General features: G+C 40.3%; 1 protein-coding gene across 1 annotated transcript in view; it reads right to left on the reverse strand.

The window, feature by feature from the left end:
- TTBK2 (tau tubulin kinase 2) overlaps positions 1-10,292 on the reverse strand; it is a 155,250-nt gene extending 144,958 nt beyond the window's left edge. The window contains exons 1-2 of the mRNA XM_003791760.3: positions 10,222-10,292; positions 1,582-1,717 (exon numbers count right to left, since the gene is read on the reverse strand). Of these exons, the coding sequence (XP_003791808.1) occupies positions 1,582-1,650 (69 nt within the window). The 5' untranslated portion in view covers positions 1,651-1,717; positions 10,222-10,292. The remainder of the gene's footprint in view (positions 1-1,581; positions 1,718-10,221) is intronic.
- Between the last annotated feature and the right edge of the window lie 1,396 nt (positions 10,293-11,688).

Below are 11,688 nucleotides of genomic sequence, written 5' to 3' on the forward strand. Positions count from 1 at the left end.
AAAAAAAAAAAAAAAAGACATGTTTCCTTGTGAAAGCTTCTCATTTATGAAAAAAAAGTGCCCTTACCTCAAAAAACCAACCTAAACTCAGATATAATCAAACCTGTAGATATACTACCAAGTTACATGAAATACAGGAAACAGAAAACATGTTAACACCATACAGAAGCAATTAGTAAGGTTGAGTGCAGTGGCTTACATCTGTAATTCTGTATTCTGGGGGGTCGAGACAAGTGGATTGCCTGAACTCAGGAGTTTTGAGACTAGTGTCAGCAGAGCAAGGCCTTGTCTCTACTAAAATATAGGAAAAAACTAGCCGGATGTTGTGGCAGAGGTCTGTAGTCCCAGCTACTTAGGAGGCTGAGACAAGAGGATCACTTTAGCCCAACAGTTTTAGGTTCCTATGAGCTATGATGCCATGACACTCTCAAAAAAAAAAAAAAAAAAGGAGAAAGAAAGAAAAAGAAGCAATTAGCAAAATCCCAAACCACAGGAAATTTTTAAATAAATGACCTGGTTTCTTTAGCAAAATGTAAAGGAAAAAAAGAGAGATGAAGAGGAACCTAGAAATTAAAAGAAACTTAACTGATGGCAGCAATTGCAACATCCACACCTTATTTGGACTTTGATTGAAAATGTTAAAAATAATTTACAAAATAATCAGGGAATTGTGGAAACTAAAAACATATTTAGTGATACTAAGAAATTATTATTTTGGGCAGCACCTGCGGCTTAGTGAGTAGGACACCGGCCCCATATACGGAGGGTGGCAGGTTTAAACAAGGCCCCAGCCAAACTCCAACAAAAAATAGCCAGGTGTTATGTCAGATCCCTGTAGTCCCAGCTACTCAGGAGGCTGAGGCAAGAGAATTGCCTAAGCCCAAGAGCTGGAGGTTGCTGTGAGCTGTGATGACAGAGAACTCTACAGAGGGCGACAAAGTGAGACTCTGTCTCAAAAAAAAAAAAAAAAGAAATTATTATTTTTCAGCATGATAAAGGTAGTAAATTATGTTTTTAAAAATAAGTTGTTATTTTTCAGAGAAACATGAATTATGTACAGAAGAAATACTAAGGTTAAGATTGCTTTAAAACATTCTAGGAAGGAGATAAAAGAGATGAAACGAGATTAACCATAAACTGATGACTATTTTAAGTTGATTCATGGGTACATGAAGGTTCATTATATTAGTCTATTTTTATGTATGCTTAACATTTTCCTTAATAAAAAGTTAAAAAAGAAGAGTGGTTCATTACATTTTAAAACACTATATTTTTTTTATGTGCTCTTTCCATAAGTATATTTTTATTCACCTTACTCAATATTAGCTACTGGAAGTTAGGAAGATTTAGCACTGTATGAAGCAAGAATCAGAATTAGAATATAAACAGAACTTAATCATAGAAAAAAACCAAAAATAATTGTTTTAGGCATATAAGCAAAGCACATATTATTATTTCCTAATGAAATGCTATTTTTATTAGGGCACCAAAAATTACTCCTCCATATATACACATGCATATGTGCACACATGCTCACACACAAACATACACACGTATATATACTCTGAGATGTATACTCACCACTTTCCATCTTTCTTTCACCAGGATTCCAACACTCAGGATATCTGGTTGCTCTCCTCCCCCACTCATTGCAATACACTGATATGGTAGAACAGCTACACTGGCATCCAGTTCCCAAGGGTGGTTTCCATTTAACCTAAAACAAAAGAAATAGTAGCAGTATATCAGGGCTAACGAACACAAATAACATTCCAACATCAACAAGCACTACTAGTAAAGCAAACAGACAACCTTCAGAATGGGAGAAGATTTTTGCAAGTTATGCTTCCGACAAAGGTCTGATACCTAGAATCTACAGAGAACTCAAACTAATCAATAAGAAAAGAATAAATAACCCCATTTCTACGTGGGCAAGAGACTTGAACAGAAACTTCTCTGATGAAGAAAGGCCTACAAACACATGAAAAAAAATGCTCATCATCCTTAATCATCAGAGAAATGCAAATCAAAACCACTTTGAGATATCATCTAACTCCAGTAAGGTTAGCCCACATCACAAAATCCCAAAACTACAGATGATGGCATGGATGCAGAGAGAAGGGAATGCTTCTACACTGCTGGTGGGAATGCAAGCTAATATGACCTTTTTGGAAAGAAGTTTGGAGAACATTCAAGGAACTAAAAGTAGACTTACCATTCAATCCTGCAATTCCTCTACTAGGTATATACCCACATGATCAAAAATTATTTTGCAACAAAGACATTTGCACCAGAATGTTTACTGCAGCCCAATTCATAATAGCCAAGACATGGAAACAGCCCAAGTTCCCATAAACCCATGAATGGATTAACAAATTGTGGCATATGTACACTGTGGAATACTATGCAGCCATAAAAAAGATGGAGACTTCACATCTTTTATGTTTACATGGATGGAGCTGGAACATATTCTTTTTAATAAAGTATCTCAAGAATGGAAAAAAAAGTATGAATACTCAATACTACTATGAAATCATTACATAACCACCTACACACTCATATGACTGGCAAAACATAACTATAGTCCAGAAAGTAGAAGGGAAGAGGAGAGAGAAGGGAGGAGGGGGGGATATGGGAGGAGGGAGGGTATTTGGGGGAACCTCACCCATGCATGAGGCAATGGTACATTTCAAAACTATTAAGAAATGAGTATAACTGTGATGGATGCATTACTTAGTTTGATATACGCATTTCACATTGTATATGGAAGCAGTATCCTGAACCTCATAAATGTATCAATGTATAAAGTTATGATTTAATAAAAAATAATTTAAAAAGAAAAAAAATTAGATGTCAAATACAGTAGAACCTCCATAGTTGACCACCTCCCTATACTGACTATCTCTGTGTTGATTAGTTTGTTACAGTCCCTTAGATAATGACCTTACAGAGGTACAGAGGTTCTAGTATTTTTTTTGTTTGAGATAGAGTTTCACTATGTCACTCTCGGTAGAGTGCCATGGCGTCACAGCTCACAGCAACCTCCAACTCTAAGGCTTAAGTGATTCTCTTGCTTCAGCTTCCCAAGTATCTGGGACTACAGGCTCCCACCACAATGCCTGGCTATTTTTGTTGTTTAGCAGGCCCAGGTCCGGTTCACACCCACCAGCCATGGTGTATGTGGCCAGTGCCCTAAGCACGGAGCTACGAGCGCCAAGCCAGGTTCTCTTGTATATTAACAAAATAGATGATCCCAAGGCTACAACTAGCTAAAGGAAACAATGCAACCTTTTTTATTTTTTATTTTTTTGAGACAGAGTCTCACTCTGTTGCCCAGGCTAGAGTGCCTGGCATCAGTGTAGTTCACCTTAAACTCCTGGGTTTAAGTGATACTCCTGCCTCAACCTCCTGAGTAGCAGCATCACACCCAGCTAATTTTTCTATTTTTAGTAAAGACAGTTTCTCACTTTGCCCAGGCTGGTCTCAAACTCCTAAGCTCAAGGGATCCTCCCACTTTGGCCTGCCAGAGTGCTAGGATCACAGGTGTGAGCCACCGTGGCTGGCCCGACTTAATTGTTTTTTAAGGCAATTACTTTGAAACTGGGCAGAAAAGAAAAAGACAAGTATAAAAATATTAATCATAAAACCACTTTGGTAAAAAGAGATAAAATGGCAAATAAGTTTTCTAATTCAAACACTGAAAAACGCTGAATCTTATTTTCAATAAAAATCTTCATTCTCAGTTAAAAAATAATGATTCTTGGCTCAGCGCCTATGGCTCAAGTGGCTAAGGCACCAGCCACATACACCTACGGTTGTGAGTTCGAATCCAGCCTGGGCCCACCAAACAATAATGACAGCTGCAACCAAAAAATAGCTGGGCGTTGTGGCAGGCGCATGTGGTCCCAGCTACCTGGGAGGCAGAGGCAGGAGAATCACCTGAGCCCAAAAGCTGGAGGTTGCTGTGAGCTGTGATGCCACAGTACTCTACCCAGGGTGACAGCTTGAGGCTCTGTCTCAAAGATAATAATAATAATGATGATGATTCTTAAAACATAGTTGGGTTAAATCTTGATATCTTACCAAAGGGAGCCAAGAAGTTACTATCTCCTACTCTTCAAGAGACACTATTGCATCCCAGATTCTTTTTAAAGAACATTTATTTATCCCCCCACCCCGCCACCTTGGGAAGCTCGAAGTGAAGCTTCAATTGAAGTGAGAACAAATTCTTATAATATAATACAAAACAGCTATGAATATCTCAAAACATCAAGGATTTTTTATAGGTATTTCAAGGTATTTAAAGGTCCGGGCATGGTGGCTCACGCCTATAATCCCAGTATTCTGGGAGGTTGAGGCAGGAAGATCACCTGAGCTTATGAGTTGGAGACCAGCCTGAGCTAGAACGAGACCCCATCTCTAAAAATAGCTGGGCATCCCAGCTACTTGGGAGGCTGAGGCAAGAGGATTGCTTGAGCCCAGGAGTTTGAGGTTGCTGTGAGCTGTGACATCACGACACTCTACCAAGGGTGACAAGGTAAGACTCTGCCTCCAAAAAAAAGGTAATTAAAAAGTATCATAGGAAAAATGTCAAAATATTCACAAAAGTTTGTAAGTATTATATATGTTCCATTAAATATCAAAAGAATGTTTTATTTAAAAGTCATATAACATAAATGAAAGTATACTTAAAAGTCTGCTTAGGCTCAGCGCCTGTGGCTCAAGCGGCTAAGGCGCCAGCCACATACACCTAAGGTGGTGGGTTCGAATCCAGCCCGGGCCTGCCGAACAACAATGATGCAACCAAGAAATAGTCGGACGTTGTGGCGGGTGCCTGTAGTCCCAGCTACTTGGGAGGCAGAGGCAAGAGAATCGCTTGAGCCCAGGAGTTGGAGGTTGCTATGAGCTATGATGCCACAGCACTCTACCCAAGGTGACAGCTTGAGGCTCTGTCCCAAAAAAAAAAAAAAAAGTCTGCTTAAGCAAAAAATTAAAAATAAAAAATTTTTGGCTGGTCATAATCACTAATGCCTATAATCCTAGCACTCCGGGAGGCCTAGGTGGGTGGATAATTTGAGCTCAGGAATTTGAGACCAGCCTGAGCAACAGTGAGACCCTTATCTCTACTAAAAATAGAAAAACTACCCAGGCATTGTAGCAGGCACCTGTAGTCTTACTACTTGGGAGGCTGAGGGAAGAGGATCACTTGAGCCCAGGAGTTTTGAGATTACTGTGAGCTATGACAATGCCAGGACACTCTACCTAGGGTAAGAGAGTCAAAAAGAAATTAAATCACCTGCTTAAAAAGATGAAATTTTCTGAGCAGCACCTGTGCTCAGTGAGTAGGGTCTTCGCCCCATATACCGAGGGTGGTGGGTTCGAACTCGGCCTCAGCCAAACTGCAACAAAAAATAGCTGGGCAATTTTGTGGCAGGCACCTGTAGTCCCAGCTACTTCAGAGGCTGAGGCAAGCGAGTTGCCTAAGCCCAAGAGCTGGAGGTTGCTGTGAACTGTAACATCAGAGCACTCTACCAACAGCAATAAAGTGAGACTCTGTCTCAAAAAAAAAAAAAAAAAGATGAATTTTCTGGCAAAATTGACATTCCTATTATGTAAATTATAAAATTTTAATCTGTATTTTAAATCTATAATCAAGGATCACCAGACTTTAATAAATCAGAAACTGATTTATTGAGCAGTAATACCTGTTATCCTTATGCTTAAAATTTAGTTCTAAAAAACTCAGCCTTTTCATATGAATTTGAAGGCTCTAGTAAAATATACAAATATTATATTAACCTGAAAGCACTCAGTATTTTCTTTTTTTTTTAATAAGAAGCTGTTGTTTTTATTGATAAGAAAATTGAAGTACAGAGAATTTGTAATTTTCTCAAAGTCATATAGCAAAAAAGTGGCAGAGCATGAATTTAGACATAAGCTAGACTTCAGATCCTATGTATTTAACCTCTATCTAAAGTGATTTCAATAGGAGTGAGATTAAACATACTGGAATCCAGTATAGTATTTTAAGTGTTTATTCACAGCATATACTTACATTTTCCCACTTAGCCCTATAAGAATAGTCAAGGAATTTCTGCATGACTCCTAATTGTAAAAGTGATAAAACTTTTTTGCCAGGCAGTTAAATATAAATAGACAAACAATTCAAGAAAAACTGAAAAAACCTTTGAAATATAACAGAATAGTCCTTTCTCATTAATGCACAATTATACAGTACCTCAAATTATTTCAAGACCTATAATATTATAGAATAACAATAACAAAATTATCCCATTTCCAATATTGAGTAGCTTTTCACCTATAATCATGACACAATTACAAAGTAATATTTTTATATAATGATTAGCACATTATCACTTATGGAATAATAGCCTTATCTTTTGAGAACTGGGATATTAGTACTACTCGTTAGATAATATAAGTGAAATTGTCAATATGGAGCCTTTCATATTATTAGCAATCAGGATATAGTAGTGGTGATCATCATAAATAAAGTCACTCTAAAATATAAGCAAAAAAAGAACAGCATGTGCTGTTCTTAAAAACAAAAAGTACATATAAAGGTAGAAAGAATTAGTCTTTCTTGAATAAGACTTGGTTTAGGAGAGTTCTCAAAGTTCTAGAGCAGTGATTTTCAAATGGTGTGTTGTGGCACACCATGCATGAGAAGATGCTAGGTGTGCTGTGAAAATCATTGAAAAACATTAATTATTTTCGAAAGAAGTTCAAATTAGGGCTGTGTACATTGGATACTTTTTCTTCCATTCTTGAGATACTTTACTAAGAAGAACATTTTCCAGCTCCATCCATCGGGAAGGGGGGAGGGAGAAGGGAGGGGTAGGAGGTGAGTGGGTGGAGGGAGGGTGACTGGAGGGGTCACCTCTATGGTTTATCTCACAAGGGCACAAGTGAATCCTTCCAAAAGCAGAGTATGAATGTCTTAATAACTAAGAAAATGCCATGAAGGCTACGTTAACCAGTTAGCATTCAGTATTTTCACTGCAAAAGGTTCTTCCCCACTGGGAAAAAATTCCCACTACCATCATCATTGTTACAATATGCTTGATGACAAAAAACAGATGACAAGGAAGTAAAACTACTTAAAATGTGTTAAATTGCTATAAATATTGATGACATACTGCAATGTTACTAATCAAATAAACACAAATAGTTCCAGCTATATTTTGAGTATTTCTCAAAAACTCAAAAAGAACAAAAAAATTATACATGACAAGATTAATTTAGAGTAATATGCCCTCAAAGTGATTTGCCATATATCTATAAATGATAGATAGGAGTTATTTTTCTTATAGAAATTATTTTTTTAGGGGGGAAGGAAGCAAGCTGTAATTTCTATTAATTTTTTTTTGAGACAATGTCTCATTTTATTGCTTTCAGCAGAGTGCTATTGTATCATAGCTCACAGCAACCTCAAACTCTTGGGCTCAATCAATCCTTCTTGCCTCAGTCTCCCAAGTAGCTGGGACTACGGGTGCCTCCCACAATGCCCAGCTACTTTTAGAGACGTTAGAGACAGGCGTCTCACTCTTGCTCAGGCTGGTCTCAAAGTCCTTAGTTCAGGCAATCCACCAACTTTGGCCTCCTAGAGTATTAGGATTACAGGTGTGAGCCACTGCATCCAGCCTATTTTCATTTAGTTTTCAAGGACTATTTTATTTTACAAGTCAGTACAGCCCCTGCTAGCTCAAAAATGGTCATTAAACACTTTCCCTTATTATAAAGTTTTTTCTCAAGTACATACTATATCTCCCAGATTCTGAGAATTAGAATCTGAAAATAGCTGGGTGGTTTCAGCTTAGGGTCTCTCATGAGTAGCAATTGAGTTTTCATATATATATATATGTATTACTTTTTTCTTTTTCTTGGAGACAGGGTCTTGCTCTATTGCCCAGGCAGTGGCACAATCACAGTTCACTGCACCCTCAAACTCCTGGGCTTAAGCAATCCTCTGGCTTCAGTCTCTGGAGTAGCTGGGACTACAGGTGCACACCACCATACTCAGATAATTTGTAAACTTTTTGTAGAGACAGGGTCTCACTATGTTACCCAGGCTGCTCTCAAACTCCTAGCTTCAAGTGATGCTCCTGCCTCAGCCTCCCCAAGTACATATACATTACTTTTTAAAGTTATAAAGCAAATAAAGAATTATCTGTCCCCTATCAAAGTGAAGTTTAAATTCCATAATCACAGCTAACTGAACTCTTTAATATTCATTACCTTGAAAAACCAACAACCTATCACTGTCACATTTTTAGCACACTTTTTAGATGTAAAATACTCCTAAAAATTGTCTAAATTATGCAAACTTCACTTCTAACATTATATTTAAAGATATGTGAAGCCCTAATCAAGTTCAATTTGCTTAAGCAAATGAGCTCTAACCTCCTGAAGATTTCCTGAGGTATTAAAAAAATCAGTATTTAAAAGAAAGTCAAAAGAAGACACAAAAAGCTGAAGTCATATATTATACAACAGAGAATTCACTGGATTATGTCTTAACTATAGTACAAGATAATGAGCAAGATATATTATTATTCATCTCCCTACCAATGATCAAATTTGTTTCAATTTGATATTATATATTTAAAATGAAACTATAAATTTTAATTTATGTCTAAAAATGGAAGAGGAAAAAGTATTTCCTAACCTATCATAAAGGAAAAATGTCAGAGAAACTTTCCTTTATAATCAGGTTCAAATATCCTTTTTAATTCCTTGATAAAAATGTATCACACAGGAAAGCATAGACTTCTAAATTAAAAAATGCCTTTCAATATGTTTTCCTTTTTTTTAAAAATTTATTGTTGGGGATTCATTGAAGGTACAAGAAACCAGGTTTCACTGATTGCATATGTTAGGTAAAGTCCCTCTTACAATCGTGTCTTGCCCCCAAAAGGTGTGGCACACACCAAGACCCCAACAATATATTTTCAGTTTGAATAGATAATATACCATCCAATTTCACATATTTATTATATGAAAAACTTTTATAATTAAGACAAATTCTTCAAGATTAGTCATATTAAGCTATATTTGTCATCATTATTGCTTCTTTTTTAAAAAATAAGGAAAGGAAAGCAATACACAGTATTCAATTCCCTCAACATTTTAAAATCATCCTCTTCCCCACCACACACACAAATAAACATTATTATATTCCCTTTAGCCAAAAGTAAACAGCAGACACATCTTGATGGCCTATCCTGGTAAATCCGTATTTAGATACCAGTACAACTGTAATTAATGGTTCAGAGTCACGGTAACAATACACACTGAGAAGATCCTGTGTGTATACAAGTGCTCATTCATAACATGACCCTCTTACACACACAGAAAACTCAATTCCTACGGAATAACAAAACACTTCACATTATACATAGGTTATCACAAAACTGTCCTGTTTAGTGTTCAAAGAAAGAGCAACTTCTAAAGCTAGGGAGAGAAGAGTTAATACCAGGATCGCTGCCCTCTATTAACTTTAATTCAAAGCAAAGTACAACTCAATGTCATTTCTACCTCTATTGCAGCCAAGACTGAAACAAAATTAACTTCATTGTAGGATAAAGTACCAGCATCCCAATGGATTATTTACTTCTCTGATTTGACAGTACACATACGAGTGTGTGGAGCCTTTTGTCCCTCCCACAGCATTCCAGGGTGTCAACATTATCTTCCTCAAAGCAAACGACAAGCAAATCCCTCAGGTCATTACTTCAGAACCCTGAGTACAAAAAAGTCATGGCCTTCATTGTCGTTACTACCCAGCAAATAGATTGTACAGTCCCATGCCTCCTTCCATTATAGTTGAGGAGGCGGGGTGGGAAAGAAGCGCTCCTATTTCCTAAGAATCTTCTGTGTTCGGTCCTGGTACCAGAAGCGGCATGAGTACAAGTGATATGTGGGTCACCCACACAGAGAGGCACAGAAAGAAGCTTCGTGACCCTCCAAGTTCAGTGAAGACGCTCAAAACCTCGGGAGAAGCTGGGCTGAATCAGAACGGTCTCCGAGGTGGACACTGACTGCTTCTGGCACGACCTCAGGGCGTGGGCAGCGACCCAGAAGTCTCCGGGACCCCTCCCTTCCTCACCAGGGGCGGTCACTCAGCGAGGGGTGCGGTCAGAAGAGGGGGTCAGGATTGGGGGAGGGCGGCACTATAGGGGTGCGGGGGGTGTGTCCTACCTGGGCCGTGGCGGACGCAGGGATTTCGGGCGGTGGGCTCGGGTCCAGTTCAGGGCCGGGACCGGCAGGGGTCAACCCTCAGCAGGCGGGACTGCCACCGCCTGCCCATCCCCCGCCGCAAACTGCGGCGGGACCCGAGCGCAGCTTCGAGGGCCAGCCGGCTGGGTAGCCCCTCTGGTACCGTCCGCGTTTACTGGCGGCGGCGGCGGCTGCTGCTGTTACTGCTGCTGCTGGCTCCCCCCAGCCGCTGCTCTTGTGTCAGCCCCTGCTCCCCCTCCTGCCGCCGCCGCCGCCGCCTCGTCCCCACCGCTCCCATCGCCGCTGCGGCGACTACTGCAGCGCCCGCTGACCCGACCCGACGTTAGTCTCCCCCTTCGCAACCCGGCACAGCCTAGCCCACCTGCCCTGCCAATGCGCACGCCCACCTCTCTACTCCAAGTGCTGATTGGAGGGTGAGTTCCGAGTCCGCAGCATCGGTTGGCTAGTCCCATTGCCCATCACGAAGGGGGCGGAGAGTCGGGTAGAAAGCGTCTCCGCCCCCACCGGAGAATTGCCGCTATCTTCAGGTTTGCCTGAGAGGGCTAGTTACCGGGAAGGGAGCATCACAATGGCAGCACGCATGCGCGCGGGAATTCTGGGCCTGGTAGTTCCAGCCTCACAACTGCGCGCTGGTCCTGCGAAGCAGGGCTTCTGAGACCAGTGGCTGGTGTGCAGAGGCTTTCTCCTCGCTAAGCAGTTAACTTAGTTGTAGAGGTATGGCTGTGATTCCAAGGTGAGGCGTTTCAGAATAAAATCGGAAACGCCTTATCATGAGATAAAAGTACACACGGAGGCAGTCACAGGGAAAGACTCAAATCGTGAGGCCCTGCCATGCCTTAGGAAGGGATCCAGACGCCTCCGAACCAGAGCAGCCAGGACCTCCCAAACTGGCGTGTCCTGAGAACCACCTAACGGGAAGCTAATCACCTGTGGGCAAGACCGGGGAAGGGCCTCAAAGTGAGAGGGGGAAACTCGCCATAAGGGAGTGTCAGCCTGGACACTGGCGTTTCCTCGTGGCTTTACGACCCACAGCGAACAAGGTTTCTTTCCCCTGAAACACCATCAGCTAAAGATTGAACGAGCAGCCCCGGCGCAGACCAGTATGGATTCTAAAGCAGAGCATGGGACACTCGCTCAAAGACTTTTTCAAAGAAAAGCCGTGAGTGGAGCAGTGAGTCTGTGTGGGATAAATTTGTAGTTAGTGTTGATTGTATCAGCCTCTTTGTTCAAGGAAAACCTTAAGAGTAAGCCCCTCTCCCATCCTTATCCACCGACTTACAGTATAGAAAACTCAATTGAAAAGGTTAAGCAACTTTACTAAGGTTATAAATTAGTAAGTGACAAAACCAAAACTCAGATCTCTTAAACCTGTGTCTAATGATCTCTCTACTTAATAGTAATCACAGTGACTCCCAAGGGTCTGCCATA

The sequence above is a fragment of the Otolemur garnettii genome, unplaced genomic scaffold (genome assembly GCF_000181295.1).
Source record: "Otolemur garnettii isolate 467f Iridium unplaced genomic scaffold, OtoGar3 scaffold00050, whole genome shotgun sequence".
NCBI classification, from domain to species: domain Eukaryota; kingdom Metazoa; phylum Chordata; class Mammalia; order Primates; family Galagidae; genus Otolemur; species Otolemur garnettii.